This window comes from Atta colombica, unplaced genomic scaffold, assembly GCF_001594045.1.
Source record: "Atta colombica isolate Treedump-2 unplaced genomic scaffold, Acol1.0 scaffold49, whole genome shotgun sequence".
NCBI lineage: Eukaryota > Metazoa > Arthropoda > Insecta > Hymenoptera > Formicidae > Atta > Atta colombica.
In genome coordinates this window covers 380,325-404,913 of record NW_017259538.1, presented here as the reverse complement: position 1 = coordinate 404,913, position 24,589 = coordinate 380,325, and the positions used below count along the sequence as shown (strand labels likewise).

The following is a 24,589-nucleotide window of genomic DNA, read 5'->3' as shown; positions in this document are numbered from 1 at the left end:
TATATATATTTATAATAAAATTAATCAAAACATTTTACATTAGATTATACATATAATATTATATAATCTATAAGTAACGGAGTATAAAAACCTATAATGTACCGCGAATTATTTCTTAGTAATATATAAACAATATTATTATTCCATTAAATTGATTACTAATATTCGTATAGCTATATAAACGTATTCATTGATATAAAATTGAATCGTAAACATACAAATAAGAGATATAGAGCATCTGAGTGTACCTGAGAGATACTTACAGCGATTGCATCGTATGCGAACGCAAAGTCGCGATGCGTTAAGAAATGGACGAGCATCATTACTTTAATACGCCCTCGTGTTGCCGCACGTCGCAAAACTCGCAGAACTTTATGAAGCGAACGTTAACCTTCTAGTGAGTATTGTCGCACGTGCGGGCAGGGAATTAATATCGCCAAAACGAATTGATATTTTGATCACGCAGGCTGGAACGACACTCGCGCGCGCTCGCGTAAACGTAATTTCGTTTGTGCGTAATTGAGCGTACTCCGGGAGAGATCGCGGATGGTTAGTATCGTTCGTAAAACTCGATCGCGCCACTGCGATAGTTACGCCACGAAATTGCTCCGAATTTGCCATTCCGTCGGTTTTGATCCAACCGTAACGCGCAGTGAAGGGAAAGCATTAAAATTTATATCAACCCAATTACAGCTACTAAAACGCAATAGATAATTTATTTTCCCGTTAATGAAGGATTCCTCTATATATGCGAATGCAAACTTTTAACAATATTTATATTTAAAAAAAATAAACATTTATTAAAAAAAAAATAGAAATAAAAATAAAAATCAAGTAGATGGATGAAGAGGACCATATTAAGGTAGGTCTTGATATTTAATATTTATGTGTAATTTTTATAATTTCCAGTTTAAATAAATTGCGTGCCAATTACTTGTCAGTTTTAAAACAGTCCTAGACTAAAACTATTAGAGTATGTAATATCACAATTAAATTGATAAACAATTTAATATTATTGATATTAGTGATATTTAAAATACCGTAAAGAATTTATTGTGAAAGATATCACCTCAGCAGGGATTCGAATTCTGATCTCTCTCATTCTGTATAAGCGTCTTACCAATTCGAAACTATTATTAAGCACTAAAATCCGCTTTGACTGAATATGATTCTCTTCATTCATTTATGTTGCATTTTTCTTAATTTTGATTCATTTTATGAATTTTAAATTCACTTAACAAATTAAATATTAAATAATACAATGATTTGGAAAGATCGTAGCATTAAAAATTTTAAAATTTAAGCAGTTGTAACTCTAAAAATAAACGAAATTTAAATTTATAAAGATTTTAAAGTTTTTAAAAACTCCATCTTCGAAAAGTTTTTTTGAGTTTCTGTGAGTTAATTTTTACATACAGAAAATTACGAGCTAGATGGACAAAATGGGAAATTTTCTTCTCACTTTGTGATCTGTCGTGTACCTAAAAAAGAACTTGCGAAAATTTGTGACTTTGTAAGATAAAAGCTTAAAGTTTTCTTTACAAAATTTTTTAAAGATGTTCCTGAGATTTTTTTGTTACTGAGTTATTGCAAAATAACTGGAGCATTTTGACTTGATTGCTCGCAATTCCGTTAAAAGTTATCATACTGCTATTAAAAAAACAGAGTTAAAGTTAAAATGTTCTATTAAATGTCAAAAAAAAATGAAGTAGCGCTACTAACTTTTGTTCCAATCCAATATAAATGTCAGAGATACGTAAGACTTTGTGAATTAACGGAAACAAAAAACGACCGAAAGTAAAAGATACCTTCAACTCTCTTACCACCGAAGTAAGGGAATGTATTTAAGCACAACATCTACAGCAGATAACACAAGAGCGAGACAAGCTGCTCGATAAACCGACACTGGAACTCGATAAACCGGCTCTCTCATCGTACGAAATAATAGCTTTGCGATGCGTGTAGCGTCACGAACGAGCGTCGATAGAAAGGGGAGGGGAAACGAGTTGTTAAACAGATCAGAATTGACGAGGATGACGATACGTCGAGGGGTTGCGCTTCTATGGGTTGAGAGCACGCGGTCGCCTTTGAGAGCGACGCGGGGAGGAATGCGGCGCGGGTAATAATGGATAATAATGCTTAAACGAGACGATCGTCAACTCGACTCGACTCGAATCGACTCGACTCGACTAGATTCGACTGCGTATCGGCAATTCGATTGTCTCCGCTATTGCACGGCCATCCATGCGCGTCACGGTCGTCGAAACGTGTCATTCATGCGGCACAAACTCACCTACTATCCTTCTTTCTCCCTCTCGAACGCGTTGCAGCACTCTCATCTTCAGTCTGGCAAGAATACAATGTCGCGGAGCACGTGCAAACGGCGCCGTTATATGGAACGATGGTGCCGTTTGCAGCGCTGAAAGATATCGCGATGAGGCAGCCCGAGTAAATGGGATATTCTTCCACTCAATTTTTTCTTTTATGCATCGATGTTAATTTTTTACTATTATTTTTAGTTTGTGCTGATATCAATACGAAGTAGACGATTTGTAATTACCTTTTATGCATCTTTGGAAACAACATTTGAAATAAAAAAAAAAACAGTAAGAGATTTGTAATTAATCTGGACTTACCTGATTCTTGCCCTTGAGAACAAGTACATTGGTAACACGGCCAAACGGCAGACCTAGATGAATGATCTCTGCCTCTGTCACCTCGTTAGGTATGTTCCTGATATGAATGACTCTGGAAGGTTTGCCGCTGTGACTCTTGTCGAGCTTAACCTGAAACAAAAAGAATGGATCCCTGGTGAGTCGTCGAATAAAGCTAAAAAGAATGAGCTGAGAACTTAATGTCTACGTCACTATAAATATAGCCCAGAAAGGAAAAAAGATATAAATGATCTCATAAATAAGAAAAAATGTTGGGATCATGTAATACCTAAGAAAATAATCTCATTACTGTCTTTCCAAGACTACAACAAGGTTAATTGTCTAAATATAATTAAGCTCTCATGTATATGTTTTAAGATAATTAAACAGTTCGTTTCGTAAAGGACATAATATTCGCATATCGTTCTACAATTATAATTATGAATTAATTATCTTAACTTTTTAAGTATTATATTTTTAAGTATATTACTCCTTCAAAAGTTTGGAAGTAATTTATAAACTTGTAAAAAAACATATAGTAAAAAAATCAACTATATAAAGCTTTAATTGCTATGAAATAATATGTTACAATAATTACTTGAAATTATTAGTATCTGAAAGTTCATTACATTTTTGATTTATTAATTATGTCTATTTCTTTATTATTAATTTGCCATACAAGTTATTTAATCTGCCATACAAATTCGAGACATCTTGCTTATTAATTTGTAAAGTTAATTACTAAATACTTTTAGTCACATTATAAAAAATAAAAAATCGATCTCTTTATAATGTCAGACTGTAATTAATAAACAAATAATAATAATGATAATAATTACATTTCATTCAAAGAAAATTTATTTTTTGATAATACAATAATATATAGCACGTTCACTTGGTTCACGGTAAAATTCTTTAAATAAAATATTTCCTTAAAAGTATAATTAGAATATTGTACAAATGAAAGTATTGAATAAGCTATTCTAGAATAATAGTGTGTTGAATGATCTAATTATATTATACTTTCAATAAAAAATATATAAAATATTTTATTTAAAGAATTTTACCGAGTGTGTCGTTGTAGTTGAAACAGATAGTCAAGGCCAAGTTCTCATATTATGGCGTTTTGGAAATAGCGATATTTTAATTATTTAATTAAAAAGAAAACAGTGTTTCCAAACTTTTAAAGGATAAATGTCGAATTATAACACAAAGAAATTTAACAAATCTTTTATCTTCAAGACGATTAGCCAACGCTTAATAAAAATCGTTTGTCAAGGAATACAGGCAAAGATTATCTATAAAGATAAAACTATCGCTAACAAAATATCTAGATGTCTGCTAGAGCATTAAGCAAACATTAATCAAAGGAGCAATAGTAACGCTTTTGAGTTAAATAATTTTAAATAATTTTATTATTTTTAATTTCCATGTGTGTCAAAATATAAATCAATCCATTTGTGTTAGTTTCAAATCGTTCATATTAAAATATGTACTTAATGAATAATAGATTACATTGAATCAAATTTAATTTAATAAACATTTTCTTGAATTAAATTTTTTAACGCCATCCTTTTAATCAAATTAACGATATATTATAAGAGAAGTGGCGCCCTATAGAAATGAGAAAAATAACTCAAATTGTATAGCTATAATAATTTGACATTATGAATAACAGTATCGTCTGCATAATTACTATAAATTTGACATTTAAGAAATGTCAATTTTTCAGTCTTTAAAATCACCGGAAGAAAGGATGAGACCGATTCTTATCACTTCTTTTCTTATCACTGTTAAATCTATAGAATCAAATTTAATCTAGTGTTAGTCGCCACTGCTCCTACTAAATACATCATTATTTTTTATCAAAACGATAATTAAATTTGACACTATATCGTGACATTATATTGTCAAGTTGACACTATATAGTGTCAAATATAACCATTGTTTTAGTATAAAATAACAATAAGATTAAGTAGAAGCAATGGCGACTCACGTTAAGTTAAATTTGCTCCATAGATTTAACAGTGTACGCGAGACGCGAAGAATCAAGCTCGCATGATTCTAGTAGAAAAAGACGGATGCAGTCCGGCGAAAATTTCATCTGGAGCCCGTGAAATAGAGAAGAACTTATAGAATTCTCGGCCACTTACATTATTCCATATGCAGTAGCGGGAAGTCAAAGAACGCGCAAGATATGCACGCATATACACCCTTGTGTATGTGTGTACACTTACTTAAGCTTGTGCCGCCGGGGGCGGTGTTTTCAATCACGGTTCTATCTAGTCGAACTTCGAGAGCGCTTCCTCCGTTCTCGCTTCGGAAAGAACCCACCGAAATCCATCCTCCTCTCTCGACTTTGCCGCCGTTTTCCTAGTCTTTTTTTTCCTTACCACTTTTCCTAACCCGTTCCGAGGCTCTCTTAGAAACGTCGCTGAGGTTTAGTCGGGCTTAACTGATCGGAAAATGCGCTTCTTACCGGGTTAAGGAAGATGGATATTTTAGAGGCGTTCCATCCTTAATCTCCCCTCCCCCTCCCCCTCCCAGCTCGCCCCGTCCCTCCATCCCTCTTTCACGTCTTGGAGCTCGAACGAGTGAAGGATATTTTTATTTGAATCAATCGATATAATGTAGAATAGGACAAGAGATAGATAATTAAAAATAATTTGTGGATTACGAGTTATTAGCGGATAATTGATTTAATTAATCAGTTGATCAATTAATCGCGCAAACGAATTTGTATGTACAGGGGAAATATAAATATCCCACGGCAATGAAATGGAATATATAATAAGTGGAATTTTTAAATTATATAATATATTCATCTGATAAACCGAACCAATTTTATAAATGGAACCGCGTATAATCACATTATATCATATACCGCAGACAAAGAATATGGTAGACCAAGCATTATTTAGAAACGATCGATGATTCGGATATCAGATAAAATATTGGGGTAAACAAAATAATGTAAGCATCTACAAAATATTTTATCTACTAGTATTTAATTAATAAATAGAATTGGGGTCTATCCTCAATATTTGTCTTTATTATTCCATCATTCTTGGTGGAAATAGTCATATGTGAATAGTGTATCAACTACTACAGTGTAATCTTCTAGTAGAATATCTTATAATTGCTCAAAAAGATATTGAAGGAGAAAATCTGTTTTTCACTCTGCTCTTCAAAACTACATACAAATAAAGGCGATTGTCTGAGATAGGAAAGATATTGGTTTTGAAGAATAAAGAATAATTTTGGAGTAATAAAAATATAATTTATATAAATAGTTGAAAGATATTCTACTAAAAGAATATCACAACATTTCATTAGTCAACATTTCATTATAATTCAATTAGAAAATTGAGTGAAAAGAAAATTTCATTCTCCAATTATATAAGCAATTGAAAAATGTTCTACTGAAAGAATAGTACAACATTTCACTGATAATTATTCAAATCAAACATTGAAAAACTATTTCAACAAGTATAGAATATATATTAAAAGCAAATAACAGACCAATCTCTTATTAATAAATAACAAATAATAAAATAAATAGTATATTACCTATTATATTACCTAGTATATTATCTATGTTAATATTGTTATGTCTATCATAATTTGTAATGTACATTCAATTAAACAATTTTTTTCAATTTATACTTATTTTCAACTTATGTAGAGCAAGTTATCCGAACTTAATAGAGAAATCCAGTGAGAATTAAATGGTTTATCTTCTATCTGATAAACATCAGGATCGGCATTAACAAGTATAAAAGGGATTCAAATTATGACCGGCAGAATTTGACTACTCGCGAATGAATTAAAAATCAACTCTTGTCAATGTCTCTTTACGTTCTCCTCAATTTCACTGGAGTCCTTTTTGCAGTCACGACGTCGCGCTTTAATCACGCTTGTACGAACTGCTGTGACGATGACGACGACGACAGCGACAACACAACAATGAAATCGGATTATAAGCGAGTTGCTGTGCCGTATCGCGATACCGACGTAATAAGACGGCTCCCATGACAAGGATAGCCGACGACAGTTCATTATGAAAAGTATTTCTAGCTCAACAGGTCTAAAGTCGTAACAGACTGACCATAATTTAATTTTTGATTGCAAATCTTTAAAAATACAAAAAGATGAAAAAGAATATAAAAAGAATTAGTACATCGCTCATTTGCTATAACGAAAAAATTGTCATTTTTAGTTGCTTACACAAAAAGAATGAATATAAGAAAAAATATACTTTAGAACATAATTTTATTCGTCTACAAACATTACACCAAAATTATATTTTAAAACTGCATCACAAAAAATTTTAATAATTAAAAATTGAAATTCATTTTCTTTATTTTCTCTTTATTCGTTGTTATATCTACAAATAAAAGCAATAAAAGGTACAATAAAGACTATATAAAAATATAAAAGGAGATGAAAAGGAGGAAATGAAATCGATGTTATTTCACATATTAATTGTTAGTGATTAATATTGGTACTTTGTAAATTTTATGTACAACATTCAATATACATATAAAAAAATCAATTACAGAAATTGGAAATCTGTTGATTAGAAGCCTTGTCTTAGTATGCAAGAAAACAATCTCTTGTACGTTCTTGACTCTACGCGAAGCAATAACTCCTTGATTTTCCCGATCGATCCTTCCTAAAGGTTTCTCTGTTAAACGAGGAAACAAAAGGGAATAACAGAGCAACTAGTAGCAAGGCTCTAAATGCTCTTTTGTTTCCTACGTCATAATCACCAGTTGTAACAACAGACGTACGGTGGTTACAGCAGACGTAATAGAAAGAACGTGCAGTGAGTTGAGAAACAAGCGTTAACCGCACGTCGGAAGAATCGACCCTAAATGCGAAAATGTTTGGAGGAGGTGCGACAGCGACGCGAAGAATTCCGCGAGCGTTCCGGAAACGTCGAGAATACGACGTGAGTGGCTGTCGAATCCAGAAGAAGGGCCTTAATTGCTCGGTGTTTCTTCGACGTACGCGGAAATCACGCCGCGGAGAAATACGGCCGTCACCCAAACAAGGTTTGTTTCAAGTGACGTTCATTCACCGTCGAAAATGGCTTCGAGAATCACTACCACCACCATTCCTTTCGTTCTTCAAGTGCGGACGACGAGTTTTCAGTGTTCCACTTTGATCATACAATAGGGGGAGACGCCAATACTCTCAACTCCTTCGACTTACTTGATCGATTATGTTTCAAAAACATTATCTCAAGTCACTAGTAATTTAATACAATTGTTATAGTATTCAAATTAAGTTTAGTTGTATTATTGCTATTTTTCAGTATATTGTTCTGTCAACTGAAGCGTTTATGAGTGTTACGAGGCATATATGACCACTTATGATAAAAGGCGCAAATTTATTGTAAGGCATTTGTGGCAATAAAGGTTAAACATTAAAAGTATACAATCCATTATATTCGAAAAAGTTTTAATAATCGAACCGTTAGTGCCAAGCACAAGTTCTCCACTGGAGGAGTTTTCAATAACAATCGCACATGTTCTTTTTCAACATGAGCGTATAAGAAGCGTACAAGAAGAGTAAGGAATGCTTGCTCCTCTTTCCCTCCGCCCTCCTCTAAATTTTGGCAAGGAGAAATAATTAAATTATAAAAATCATTTTTACGACGAAAAGTTAAAAACATTCATTGATCAATGCAGAGTCATGCGTTATTCATGCGAAAGTTCGCTAAAGATCCTGAAAGAAGATTGGCTTTAATATAAGTATTTTAACCCTCCGCTGTTAACATGAAAATTTAACTCTTCTGCCGATAATAGAGACCTTCGAAAAACAGAGCAATTTTTTTATTGTTCCGGATTATATAAAAAGGTGAAAAAATTCTGATGTACTTGTCAAAGCTTTGACAACAACAAGTTTTTACCATCATAGAATAGTATTTTATTTATTTTTTTACAAATTTAAATTTATTCACTAAAATTCATATTCAAAATATCAACGGTACCCTTTAAAGACTCCAATTGCAGGTGGAAGGTTAAATTATGAAAATTATTTTTATGATGAAAAGTTAAAATTGGTTCATTTGCCAATGTATATGGGTCATGCATTATTCGTACGAAAGTTCGCTAAAGGAAGATTTTAATATAATGCAATAAATATTTTAACAGATTTTATGTTTTTAGATTTAGTCTTGTTTTTTCTCCATAGAGAGTAAATCGAGATTCGCTGCAAAATTCCTTTCTATTCCTTGTTCCGTCCGAAGACATAAGTCTCATCGGAGCCGATAATTGAGCATAATAGAGGTAATTCGTGGAAAATCGTTCGTAGGAAATAGGCCACGTGAGAGCCTCGTGCGTCACAACGGCGGGCGCTACCAAAAGTACGTCGAACATGACCCTGCGATCTGATTTATTGACAAATGCGCCGCTGCATGGTCGCGATAGCGTGCATTCTTGTTTGACACGGAGTCATATATTTTCTGATGTTACATGTCATCATACACGCCACACAAGCGATTGATAAAAATTTCCAATGGCAATTTCGACAAAAAAAGAGGGAAAAAGAAGGGCGATTAATTTTTTTAAGGGCTGTAATACAAAATAATTCTCTCAGAAATATCTCAAATTTTAATGATATTAATAACAGTATTGCGCATTATTATCTTATACGTCCGAGTTATTTGAATACTAAATTCAACTCCCATTGTAAAATTCGAAGGCATGAATTATTCAGACGCGAGCACATTACATCATCGCGATTTGCCATAATAGCTTAATAACAAAAAATGCGAATACATCCGTGTTTTTTTATACGTGTATTTTCCAATAAAATACTTTACACGAGCCGCAGATTTAAAAGACTGTAAAGCAGAAATAACTAGATTTGTTGTATATGTATTACAAGGAATTGCATACATAAATATACGTTACGTCTGATGAAGTACCGTTAGGAAATCTTATGCGAGCGATAAACACGTGATCGTAATTCTCGTTCCCTATGCGTTCTATGTCAAAGGTAAAGCGTGTAAAAGCGAAGTTAACACGTCAATAATCTTTACGGCACCGCTACCGTTAAGCGAATGCTACCGGCTTTTATCTGTAAATGAGAGCAGCCATCCGTAGCGGATGCTGCCTGTTACATAGTCATGTCGATCATCAAAAGCGATCGTTACAGGAAATAACGAATAGATACATCAATGAATCGACAATTCGTATATTTTGACATAACTGGCGGTGAATCATCATCAATCTTTCCCCTAAATAATCCTTTTTTCATTTTCAACTATCGCGGATTTAGAAGAAATATATCTATTATATCAAAGTATCATAGTATTACAAAAAATAAAAAATAAAATTCAAAATCCAAAGAATTAAATTATTTCATTTATACATAAAAGATAGGTATTAGTTATCTAGAAAAAAATATGTACGGTACAGAGAGAGAGAGAGAGAGAGAGAGAGAAAAGTAAATAAGTACATTGCGATCTGTTATTGTATTACAAATACAACGAAAAAAAAATCTCACGTTGCGATAAATATATTCTCTCGTAACGTGAGAATTTTTCCAACGGTGTAAAATAATCGTATTTTCATTTTGCGTATTTTTGTACAGACCATGATCCATATAGAAATGTTTGAATTGTCTTACAGAATTTATTATAAAAAATGGAAACTATTTTATAATCGTAAAAGTTATTTAATAAATTTTATTAAATAAATTTTGTTGAATTATCAAAGTAATTACGTACAACGCTCAAATTAATTGCTACAATTGCAGCATTACTTATTACGCTTGAGTTTCCTACATTAAGAAAAATTTCTAGTTGAAAGTGAATAAATCAAAAGATTTTGATCATATCAATTAGAATTCTGGTTTTTTCAAATAATACTATTATTTTAAAAGATTTAATCACACACAGAAAAATTTTAATTTGTCCATTTTCAATCAGAGAGAATTCTAGTTAATATAACCAGACTTTTTTCCCAGTGTATAGTCACTAAAATTTTTAGAGTAAATCACACTCTGAAGAGCGAAATCTTACTCTTAAAGATTAAAAATTGACCCCTTTTCAAGACTAGCTCAATTTTCTGCTCTTTAGAGTAACATTCCACTTCAAAGAATTGAGAGATTAATTATTCTTTGATAGTCCAATAATATTATATTTTCAGATTCGTATTTAAATTTTTAGATACTGTAGTAAAATTATTTCTTCCGTATACTACATTGAATTAAAACATAATTAAACATAAATATTTAAAATATCGTAAAGTATCGCGGCAATTTCAACATATCTCGCGAAGTGATTCATATTCATATGCTTATTTTTCTCCGCGATTAAGAAGTACGCGTGCAATACCGAGAATTTACGTTTATGTTTCGCAAGTATAACACAACTTGCGGTTTACATAGCTGCACATAAGATCAATCATGCTAAGCTTTGCGCTTCTGTCTCAAGGTTACTTACTACAGTCAAATGTCGTAACCGCCGAGTTCATTGTGTTTACGTGGCGCCTTGCATTAATAATTCGTGAACGCTCTAAGCATGTAAGATAAATGGCGCATTAAGTCAGAATTATTCGCCATAGGCTATAATACAAATTGCTTTCGATAAAGCGATCCGAGAATTTACGGCGATAAAATCAAGAATTCCGCTGCAGAGTAAAATAAAGACAGACGATACGCGTGATATTAGGAAATTTTTGCAATACCGTTCCAAATACGATGAACGAACACTAAAATGAAGTTATCTTCTTCTTAACAACTATGTAAAAAAAGGATAACGTGACTTTAGCGTTCACTGTATCTAGATTCACGTTATTGTAAAAACTTTTTATTTTCTTCTTTCACGAAGAGCTCGTGTTCGATGCTATGAGATCCAGAAATTTAAATTTATAATGTCAAATTATATGTTTATAATTTATATTATTTTTAATCATTTCTATAGATTACTACTTCTTCTATTCAACACGTCATAAATTTAACTGAAATGATAGAGTTAAACAATTTACGAAGAAAATGTATGAAATATGACTCAAATTTAGTTTATTATTCCCTAAGTGCATAATAAATATAAATGTTGTTTACATTAAAATTAACTATAGAAATGGATTATTTATATTTTGACGCACATAATAATATAAGAAGTTAAAATAATAAAATATTATTTAATTCAAAGAATTAAGTTACCATTGTTTTTTTGATATCTAACAGTGTACTCGATATAAAAATGATTACGTATCAATACTGAAAAGCACAGTTAAATGAGATATTAGTCATCGAAGGATCACATCGTGAATGCATTCGAAATTAAAGAACGGTCACATAAAGCGTAAATGTAAAGAGGGAACCATAGGGAAAAACAAGATTTCGATCCTGTAATGGGCAGTTGGTTGCACTCGCCTCATTTGCTCGCTCTGTGCCACTTTCCAAAATGAAGGAAAAAGCCTGGAGAAAAGCGCCATGGCTTTTCGCTGTTTCTCTTGCCTTCTTGCACGAAGATAAATGTTGCGCAGCGAGCCGCATCAAACCTTCGGCCTCGTTCAATCGTAATTGATAAGAGGGGACCGGGACACTTTGGATTGGGAGCAATCTTAGAATTCAGAGCAACCTTCTGACCAACTGGTTTTCTTTTACATATACACTGAAAGAAAAGATTGGTTGCTGCAATAATTTAGATAGTAAAATATGGCATAGCATTTTTATATGGCTGCAGCAATCAGTTTTTGATTGTAGTAGCAAATTTTTAGTTGCATTAGCCTATTCGCAATGTCAGTATATGATTTCGATAGGCTAACGCAATTAAAAATTTGCTGCTACAATTAAAAACTGATTGCTGCAACCATATAAAAATGCTATGCCATATTTTACTATCTAAATTGTTGCAGAAACCAATCTTTTTTTTCAGTAAGTTTATTCTTCTCCGACACACAATACACTGAGAGAAAAAATGATTGCAATTACCATAATTTATAGTTATTTCCGATAAATATATATATATATATTTTTTTTAAAATAGAATTATAAATATAATAATTATTTTACCATAGTTATAGCTATAAATACTAAACACTTTTCTCTTGCAATGTACAATTCCAATTGTCACAGAAATAGAAATACATCGTAAATACAGAGATGCATATATGACGATATTTCGTCACGAAATATTTCGTGAGAAAATTTTTACGGAATATTTCTTCGTCATATGCGGATCTCATGCCATTTTCATCGAATGTGGGACAATGTCATTTCGTAGTCTCGTTCTTTATGAATAAATGTAGTTTACAATATTTGCGGCAATGGAAATAGTACTCGAGGCAAAGCGCGAAAAGTACTGTCGAAAAACACGAACTATTTTCGTGAATCAAATGTATAGTGAGAAAGAAACACAATTTCGCGTCTAAGTTTCAAAGCTCCGACAAATAAACATTTTCGTGAGGGAAGATGCAAAAGTCACGTCGAGCTCCTCTACTTATTCACTTCGCGAAGCATCTCGGCAAATGAATATCTCTATTTCTACTAATATAGATTAACTTTAACCCTCTGGAACTGAAATTCCAAATTCTGTAATATAATTACCTGAGGCTAGAATTGTAAGACTCATTGAATGTTAATTAACCTTTAAGTTAATTAACCTTTACATTAATTAACCTTTAAGTAGATAGATAAGATGCATAGAATAGCTCAGACAAACTTTATCTTTTATACTTTATCTTTTATCACGTATATTTGTATTTTTTAATAATAAGGTAAAATGGTACAATTTGAACATGATACAATTTTGAGTAAAATAAAATTTGAATCCGATTTTCGTTCAGTAATTCTCTCATCTATGTGGAGGATAACGGAAGGATACTAAACAAAATAAAATTAAACTTGAACTTTGAGAATTGGATTCAAGTCATATTTTGTTCAGAATTGTACCATGGTTGAACCACTTTGCTTTATATATAAAGTTAAATTTACATTATTTATGCCTTTACACTGTTAAATTTATAATACCAAATTATAGCCAATTTAAGTTATTTCTATACGTGCCACTACTCCTACTCAATATGTCGTTAATTTAATCAAAACAATGTAGTGGAACAATATAATTACAGAAAATGTATTAAATTCGATTCAAATTTAATTTATTATTTACTAAGAGCATATGTTAATATGGCCGTTGTTTACGTTAAAACTAATCATACAAATAGTTTATTATATTTTATTTATACTTTGACACATGGAAGTTAAAAATAGCAAAATGAAGGGATTTCAGTGATTATTACTACTTTGATACTTAACAATGTATAAAATAAAAAATAAAATAAAAAAATATAAAAATAATTCTGGGCAATACCTTTTATTTTTCTTTTTCAAAAGAGAGATTTTTAAGATGCGTATAATGCTGTTCTATTTAAAAGTTAAGAGGCACTGATTAATTTCAAAAAATCAAAATAACATTAAAAAATAAATACTAAATATATATCGATAAGAATAAATTCCAAATTTGCTATATAATACAAAAAAAATCGAATTGTTTCACATTTTTGATAAAGAGGTTCATAATCAGAATCTAAAATAAACCGGCGAATTAATCTCATTGTTAAAGTTCAAACTTATTTTTTTTTATCTTCCTAATTTTAAGAATCAGAAAAAGTTAAAGGATAAGTAAACGAGATTAAAGTCACATATTGATAAGAAAGGACAAAAGACTTGTCCCAGCACTGAAAGCTCTTGACGCAAAGGGGATTCAAATCAATCTTAGCCCCACGTGATCGTCATGCTTGTATTATTGATAACCGACGCCATATTGCTCCGAGCGTTCGCGCGAAAGAAAGGACGGGGGTTGCGGAGCAGCGAGATATTTCGTAACACGGCGCGAGGTAAGGTGGTATACTTACGTCGAGGAAATCCATGCGCATCCTCAAATGCGAGCCTCCCCTGCCCCACGTTTCGTGTTTGATGCTGCCGCGCATGCCTACGGATCCGCCGAGCGCCAGCAGGTGGTGAGACTCGCGGTAGATGTCGAGCGGTACCGGCTGCCCGACGACGCCGATGCCGACGCCGACACCGATGCGATCCATTGCCGCCATTTCCGCACTCCCAACCGCGAGATTCTTATTAACGAATCGAAACATAGCCGCACTATCGCGGCCGCCGCCGACGCCGACGACGACGACGACGCGACGCGACGCAAGCGGCGTCCGTCGCGCGCGAACGTGCACACGAAACAACGTGTTGCGGCATCGCCCGGTCGATCTCGCGTCGCCGCTCGGCCGACTCCGCCGCGACTCGGTGCACCTCGCGTACGTCACGTGATTGTTACGCAAATCTACGTAGACGCAATTTGAACGTAAACCCCCCAAAAAATGTATAATACACGGTAGAGCTGCACTCCGAAACTGCTATTGAATATTTATTTTACTAAAGATGACGCCTCGATAAATTCGTGTTTTTTTTCTCCATTTCTTTAACATATAAACTTCTCCATTATACGTTTTCGAATCATCGATGTGCGCGAATGTATCATCTATATATATATATATATATATATACTTTAAAATATTACATGTAGAATTAAAATAATCATAGTGGATAATTCTGGAAACTACTATTAAAGTACTTTTATACACGTAAAATAAAATCATAAAATATAAATAAAGTTATTCTTCTTCGTGGTAACTAAAATAGTAACTAAAAAGTAATTTGTAAAAATAAATTTACAAATGCAATTAAGTTTTATAAAAATATTTAAGTATTGTTAACTTATTAATGAATTTTTCTTAAACTATGTTATCAATATATGTGAACGTAAAAATGCAAATATAATATGATTATTAGTATGATTACTATTGTAATATTATAAAAATTTGTATATTTTGTATATTATATTTTCAAATTTTGTATATTTATTGTATAAAAAACTATAAAATATATGATTATTATAAAATCATATATTTCAGTTTATAAAGATATATTTACATAATCAAATTAGAAATAAAAGTTATACTCTCATTTTTAAAACGCACATTTTATATATTTCCACTACAAATAATGTGTAATTTTTACACATTACATATCTTTTTTTACAGTATAAGAAAAAATGTTCGTGAATTGCAATTTTATTTACATGTATAAATATAAATTTTTAATAAAATCACAAAATTACCCATTATAATTATCATAATTTTAAATAAATAAAATTTTTTTTTTAGTCTGTGTAACGAATAATATGTAAAACTTTGAAACCATGCATACTTTTTTTGTTGATTCTTGCGGGTGATTTTAATAATTCAGTAACAATGATAGGAATGAACGGTAAAAAAGATATTAATCACATTAAAATTTTTCATCAGGTTCAGACTGATAGATAGAATTTGTTTGTAGCTTGTCCCGAGCCGAAGTTGTGTTCATTCAATTTGAAACGAAAATGAAGTTTTAAAGCTGCAAGGCCGCATTAAAAATTCTATTTCATGCAAATGATGAAGGAAGAGGGGCGAGGGGGTGCGATTGTGCTCACTAGATTTCGCAAATTCCGATACCTTGTAAAGGTACTCTCCCATTTGTATTAGCACCAAAATTTGTTTTAATTTGGTGTAATTAGAATTCTCAATCGATGATTAATAATGTCAAAATGCGTCGTTGAATTGGTATAATATGCCATACGTTTGAATGTGAATATTATGTATTAATATGCATATTTTCTAAATCTAACCCTCTGTTTGTTTCGCACAATGCACACGTATTCCAACAATAATAACAATAGATTCAATTGCCTATACTCGCCAATTTCACAAAAGCATGGCATACACGCGGAAAAAACGATTTTATAGTATCTAAAAATTTAGCTAGATACAAAAATGTGAAAATAATTTTGTTAAATTAACTATGTAGGACTGTTGTTAGAAGTAAAAACTTTTCAATATTTTCGCCTGCTTGAGTTTCCTGTATTTTAATTTGGTCTAACAAGATAATATGTTCAAACCTGTATCTAAATTTTTAGATACTTCAACAAAATCATTCCTTCTCTATAGAGAGAATTATTAATTACGCCAAATCATTTCATCGATATCTCTGCGTTTCTCAGTTCTCCGAATTCGCGTCTAATGGCACGAATATACTTAGACTTGATGGCACGTGCCACGACGAAGGATGCAACAGGCGGTAGTCGCATCTCCATTAGAAATCCAAGTAGGCGCTCACGACAACCGGTACAGAACTTACGGATCTTCCTACGCGGTGTCTGAACCCCCATCTCCAAATCCCGTTTCCACCCCGTAGGAAAATCCGGGTCTCCCTTTCTCGGAAGTCACCCGGAAGCGTCTGCGGAGCTCCGAGATAAGCGTCGCAACAGATGCATCCAAGTGCATTCGAGGGTGATGCAGAAAGGAACTCCTCCTCTCTTCCATCAGCCTCTCACAATGGAGTGTATTCGCGTTACCGGGTTGTCGAGCTTTCATGCATCTCTACATAGATTTCGGGGACGAATCTTTTATGACGACCTGCTCTTCTATCGAACGCGCCTCGCCATCAAATTTTAATCGTGAATTCTTTGGCAAACTCGTAATCGAATAACTTCTTGTAAAATACTTATAAATATTTCTTTGTGTGCCGGAAGTGTTTTTCTATTAGCGAAATGGACATCAATTACTGCTCACCTGCGTCTATAGATTTTTTTCTAGTTACATTGTGTTATAGATTAGTGATGCGCAAGTTTTTTGAGATTCATTTTTTTTATTTTAGAAAGATTTTTTTTTTGGAAATAGATAAAATCTTTCGGACAGCATGCTTATTTTGTTTGCATAAAAGCAAATATATATTTTATAATATGTGAAATAAGAAATAATTTTATCATAACAGTTAGTACTTAATTTATTAACTTGTCAGTCTTATACTGAAGAGAACCAAATCAAAAATAGAAAGACATTTATTGTATGTCTTTTAATATATTTTTACACATTGTTTACACTTGTGTGAATTTTGTTTTGAAATTTTATATTTTCGGCTATAAACTGGCGGATCGTGAAAAATTCACAGGCCGCATGCAGTCGCAGGTTGTGTATCATTGTCATAGATCATTTATAGATTTTTGTAATAAATATATGATACTTTATATGGCAGTGACATGCAACTTGTCTGCTAGTAAAATTTTCTGTTCATCGAGTTGGAGTCGAATACATAGTCATATTTTCTACTTTATGCAAACGAAATAAATATTATGCAAAATTTTATTCTGATAAACTTATTTCTGAAAATAGCTTTCTGAAAATAACCGTTGAAAAAAGTTATTCATCATTTTTATGGAATATAAGATAATATATAATATAAACGAGAATCAAGAAAAGTAGAATTATATTTAATGTTAAATACGAAACAAGAATTTTTATTTCCGTTCTCCCAATTTAATATGCGGTGTGAGAATTCTGAGAATTCTCTCTCTCTCTCTCTCTCTCTCTCTCTCTCTCTCTCTCTCTCTCTCTCTCTCTCTCTCTTTCTCGCATGAAAGCGGGCAGTCGAAAATTTATTTCAATGTGCATAATTTAAATCGTCAGAATCAGCAATCAATTCGCTTTTTCCCGCTATCGAATAGATTAATTAGCACTGGAATTGAGCTCCAGGCGTGAGAACTAAATTCATTTTCCAGGCGACCCAGAAAAACGCACAGACTACGAGAATCGGAGAATAGTCAGGAGCGACAATCGATCATTGATATTATTGACAAACTTTCAAAAGAGTGACGAAAAAAAAATCTTCGGTTCAATTAATTGGTTGTCCGCCTTCCTCTAAAAAAAAAATGGGCAGAAAGAAAAGGAGCGACTGGTTGGCTCAAACCCAATCACACGACGGTGTTGATAAAAAAAGAAGGAAAAGAGAAGAGAAACGAGAGAAATCGGACGAGAGGGCGAAGCGAGATAACAACGCGATGAAAAGGTACGGCTGGAAAAACATAACGAGACGAAAAAGAGTGAAAGGGAGCGATGAGGAATGTATCCGGAGGGGTTGAAGCGGAAGGGTTAAAGTGCGGGGGAAGGGGTAGACGCGTGACGTTGCGAACGTGCGGGCGCCCGTTCTCGATATTAATTAACGCCAATAATGAGTTATTTTCTGTTTGGCTTGGCACGGACCCGCCATGCCGCGGGCAACCGCCACCTGGTCCCGCGTACAGTTGTACAAACGATCGTTTTCCATCCCCCTTTTCCCCGTCCCGCAATCTCATACGGTCCCTGCCCTCGTAACAGCCCAGCGCAACTGATAGCACCCACCGATCGCCAATCATCGTGCGGGTTTGACTCTGACGAAGGCGAGCCGCGGCACGGTATCGATTTCGATAGGACTTGTTCCTTTTTTTTCCTACATCACGTTTTTTCGCTGTGCCTGGCTTTCCGCAATCCTCCTTTCAACCCTTAACCAGCAATCTCCTTCTCTTTCTGTCTTTCTCTCATTTTCCCTCGCTCCTCCCCCCCCCTCTCTCTCTGTCTCTCTCTCTCTCTCTCTCTCTGTGACAAACTCTCTCGTGGAATTAACTGCGAACCTGTCGTGTAAAAGCGCGCGAATATGTAGTGTAACGGCGGCTGCCACCGCGGATTAATTAATTCGATCGAATTTCATATGCCGAGGGCTATACGGAAGGGGTTGTTTTCGCGAAACGATCGAGGAGCCGATCGGGTAAATATGGTCGGGTGAGTTTTACAAATACGGGAACCTCTGCGCATTTAATAAAAACGATGGATATTAATTTTAATTTCTTTTTCTGCCGCAGTCACGTGTCAAATCCATTTCTCCAGCATACCAGCAAATTCTTTTTTTTTGTCGTTTATTTAACCCGTTTTATCGATATAATACATCCCATGCGATTACCACATTAATTTTTAGTAATAAATTTCCCCAACGAATTGAGAACCAATTACTTTGTAATTATTGAATAGCAAAAAATATTGGATGGTTTGAGCGAATTAAATTTCAAATAATTAATAAAATCGTAATGTCTATGTTAAATCATATGGTAATTGCACAAACTTTATGTGTATTTTAATTTGAATATTCGAGTGGATTCACGTATCAGTTTTTTTATGTAAACACAATCGATAATATTGACCGAACTGAAAATAGCGCAGTAATCCGTTTTCGCTTGATTACACGATACGAAGTTGTTGCATTCGGGGAATAATTTGTGCACGCCGGACAGCGTCCAGGAGTGTAAAATTGCTCTCGCGTTTTCGACAATTGCAACGCGAGAGCGGTAACTCGATAGTCAGGCAGGCAGAAAAAAAAAATAATATCGCTCGCAAGCGTTAGAAATTTTTCCCCGGTTCGCGTCGAACGTCAAAGTGGTTAGAGAAAAAAATTTGTCACGGTCCGAGTGTCGCGGTAAAATCGCATGCATTGAAACGTGAAAACAAGCAGGCATGATGGTGATCAACGCGGTCGGTCGCGACCCATCGGTGTTTATGAATACGCGTCGGACGTATTTTGTTAAATGTTAAACAAACACATGTGTCTATAAAAAATAGCAGAGTATATCGTCCGTATCGAACGCATGAACAAGCGCGTATCGAGCATTATTCATGTAATAAAAATAACCGGAGTATAAAATCTCGATCGGCTCTTCGACAATTTGCGTCATTCATATATACCGACAAAAATACAAATCTCTCGATTGACTTACAAAGCTATTTAATGGCTGTGATAATCGATTACCTTAAAAAATGATAAAAATAATGACAAAATGAAAAAATGAGAATTGCGGAGATGTAGATATATAAATGGACTATGGAATTTATTAATATTCTAAAGTCGTCTTTTCTGAAGAAGCTCGAGAAAAAAAATAAAAACTAAAAGCAAAGGAACAAAAAATATAAAGTAACAGAAGTGATACAACAAAAAAGTAACAATAAAAAATATACAAATTATAAAAATAAAAAAAAGGAAACAAAAGATAATATTGTGAGTAGCAGACATGTGAAAAATTAAAGTAAATTGCAAGAATTAGTTTGCCTCACGCTGCAAATAGAAGAATTAAGAAAAAAAGAAAGAGGTAAAGAGAGATAAGAGAGAGTTCGTTGAACCCTCTTCGATCGAGAAGCAGTATCCGTTATCTGGAACATCTTGCTCCTCTGACCATCCGACCAGACCCGATTTTCCCACTCTCGTTTCCTCATCCCGGAAACGCATTCTATCCATAGACTTGGCGCACAAAACGTTCTTGTGGCTCAGGGTTTCCTCGTTCGACGCCTAGCGCCGGGACGCCACGGGAATTATCGGCAAAACGTCAATATGCATTACGTCGCCATCTCTCCATCCACCCGGATCTAACACCATCCCTCCCTGGCCGTCCTAGGGAGATCCAACCCTCTGTTGAACGTCCTCTTGACAATCTGCAATCTCACCACTCGGTTTCTCTTTCTCTTCTCATTCTTTTCTTTCCTTTTCGGCTAACTTGACTATCTTTTCCTTTACTCTCAAGAAAGAATTCACTCGTTATTCCTTTTCTTTTGTCAATTCGACACGCTCGATCACCGATAGAAACGTGTTGCTAGCGACAGATTTTCGAGAACGGTTCAGCAAGCTTTCAAAACGGTACCAATTATACTGATTTTGTGTGTATACTGATTTTTGCAAAGAAAAATTTCTAACCGTAACCACATCTTCGTAAAGCATCAAAATAATCATAGAAATTTTCACTATTTTGCAGTGAAATAAAATTTTTACGTATGATCTTCAAACATATATTAAACGTAGAAATAACAGCAAATACTGTAAATTAACGATAGAAAACAAATTGTTTTTCTAACAATAGATTTTTGAATTTTACTGATTGGATATAACATTTTTTGTCATGCACTCACTGATGTACTGAAAAAAGTCTGATAAAAGCAAAGTATTTTTTTACCGTATTGACGTAATATTTAAAGTATTACAAAACATAATAATAATAATCAACCATTTAGTAATAATTAAAAAAATAAGTATAGTTTTAGGGATTTTTATTTTCTGGTTAACTTTCGATTAAGCTCAACATCTAATAGTAACAAATTATATTTTTTTTAGCAAGGGTTAATCGTTAAATTGTAGCGAGTAACTTTTATAATTATCACAAAACCATTAGTTTAATAATTAATCATAGCTAGAAAAACAATTTTTATTCATCAAATTATAAAAATTAAGTGTAAACTGTGCAAGTTAATCAGATAATGAAAAATTGATCTTAATGTATATGGCTTTACTATTATTATTACCAGATTTTTCTCAGTACAGCTACACAATAGTGAGCTACGCGATAATAATAAATATTAAATATTGATAGAGCAGGCAAATGTTACAAATTTTTTCATCTTGCGAAAGGAACATGAGAGAAGCGATGAGCAATAATAAAATGGACATTAAAATCGGAATATGATCAATCGATTTGATGGACGATATTATTGCATGTGCAAATGCAAAATGCATCGTGATGGTTTCGCGTCCCAGATCATGCAAGTAATCGAATTGTGGAGAAATCGATTTGTCGCCTGTTACGACACGAGAATATGTACCTGTCCTTTCTTCTTTGTCTTTCTAACCCCTCGTCTGTACTTAGCGAGGCGATAAATGATGCACGAATCGGATAGGACGAATTTAAACATGGACATTATCAAATCTGATCGTTGCGATCGTCAGCGATCGGATTAAAGTTTAACAGGAAATCAATTTCGCGAGATAGTCCCGATTATGATCGATCGAGCGAGAAGCATAAATGCCCTAATCGCAGAGCGCCGTCTTAAACCAAATCAAAGTTTCGCGAATAATTGATCGAGATTTCAATGCATTTTCCCGCGGTACCGCAATCTTGAACGGATAATACGCGGGCTTGGATGAATCTACATATTACGCGAGCTAATTTTGCACAGCAGATGATAGTTTCATGATAATTATACCGACGAGTTTAAGAATCCTCGCGAGAAATACGATCAAGTTCTGAGATTGAACAGGATGAAATCACTAAATTCACCGGGAGTGAATCGTGCTATTCGTTTCAAACTTTCAACCGGCAAGAAAGCTTTAACTTCCCATGAATATGCATTCAACACGCAATTCGCCGTAAAGAACCTGTCAATAAGAATCACTCCGTAAACTCGCCATGATCGCAGTCGAGTCTCGCGATTAATATCGACGCAAGGGGTAGGAAGAGAAAAGTAGATAGAATCGGTTAATAAATTGATAGAATATCGTGATGGGGGACTTCTACATTTTCATTGCTTTCACAGGGAAGAGAGGCTCGAGGGACGGGCGGTGGGAGACGAGTTGGTTATTGATGAACCGTTCACCCTTCGTGCGCACGTTTACCCCTTCATGTCCACCGTTGGCATGTGCGCAGGACTATACAATGAATATTTGGATACGCCAACTTGGCCAGTTTGTACACGACAAAGTGATTAATCGTGTTCCTCTTTCTTTTCAAAATGAGTCACCGTCACACGAGAACGAGGCGGCTTTGTCGCGTTTCTGACCATCGTTCCGAATCGATTACGTGCCCATTTGCGACGACAAAGACCTAATCCGCTCCGTTAAGAGACACGCGAACGATTAGTGAAACTGAGGTGCGCGAACTTAGTCCGACGATTGATCGAAGTAAATAGATTGTTGGTAACAGGGGGCTTCTATAACACCGTGGCTGACGCTAGTTTGAAACTGTGATGACATCAATAAAACATTGGCTGCGTACAAACTAGTTCAATCAATTATCACCATGCGTTCGTTTAGTATCCTTAATGGAATACTGCAGATATCAATCAAAAACAATTACGATTTCGAACAAACATCATCTAAATCGTGCAAATAAAGCTGCACTAAATATCACTGTGATCAGCAAATTGCATCGAGAATTGCACTGTGAACTCTGTAACTCAATATGAATTAATACCATAAATTAAAATTATTTCGATATTATTAGTCTAGTGTCTCGCACGAGTGTTTTAATTACATTATCATTTTCATTGTACTTAATTGTTGTCCAACCTTTGTGTAGCGCGATCGTTCAAAATATTAAGGTCATGTTACGGTCTTTGCAAACATAAACTTTAATGACGCAGTAACAACATCGACTTAGCTTGAGCTTGTCGACGCGTTAGGGATCGACTTAATTATTATGACGTCAGTTGATCTCGATAAACGTTTAAGTAGGCAGATGCTCAGAATATTCTAAAAGTTACATTTTTATAGTTATATTTTTTTAATAGTATCTACGTATAGAATTAAATGTATATTATTTACCTACCTATTTCATGAAATACAAAATTGTAAAAGAAATCAAATGAATAAGTAAGACTCAATAATAAAAAATATGTAAAAAATCAAAACCATCATAAACCAAGCAGATTAATGAAAAATGTAAAAAACAATAAACTTTAAGACTTTAGACAATACTTTTCATAGGCTTTTTTCAGAATAAGATAACTATACACGAAATCCTGCAGTCACCTATATATTTAAAAATTATATGCAAACAAAAAAATAAATTATCACTTAATAATGAAGTTATTCATTCATTCCGTACTATTGATGCGTTCCAATTCTATATATCTTCTTATCATTATCATTTATATATCTATTCCGCGTATGTGCGACAAATTTCTTTTCATTGTATTAATTTTTATGCTACCAGTTATGTAGAATTCTGTACTAGACTCAGCATAAAAAATCATATCATCATTAATATCATCATTAATATCAATCCTTTATGAAGCGACGCTCGAAACCTCTCGAAGTCTGATTACGTCTAAATCCCTCTTCTACGATTAATATCGCGGCAGAGCTCTATTTGCTCTAGAATCTCCAGCATGTAGAACAAGTTCAAACATAAGAGTAAGTTCCGACAGCCTAGAGGGGCTTATCGGGACGTGCGTTGTAAGTTCGGGAACTCGATCCAAGGCACGCGTTGTCGAGGCACGCGTCGGATAAACTCACTATATAAATGCATA

General features: G+C 33.9%; 1 protein-coding gene across 2 annotated transcripts in view; it reads right to left on the bottom strand.

Moving 5' to 3' along the window:
* LOC108691672 (polypyrimidine tract-binding protein 1) overlaps positions 1-24,589 on the bottom strand; it is a 381,205-nt gene that overhangs the window by 107,055 nt on the left and 249,561 nt on the right. For both annotated transcript variants that reach the window (XM_018199534.1, XM_018199535.1), the window contains exon 4: positions 2,637-2,786. In XM_018199534.1, coding sequence (XP_018055023.1) covers positions 2,637-2,786 — 150 coding nt within the window. The remainder of the gene's footprint in view (positions 1-2,636; positions 2,787-24,589) is intronic.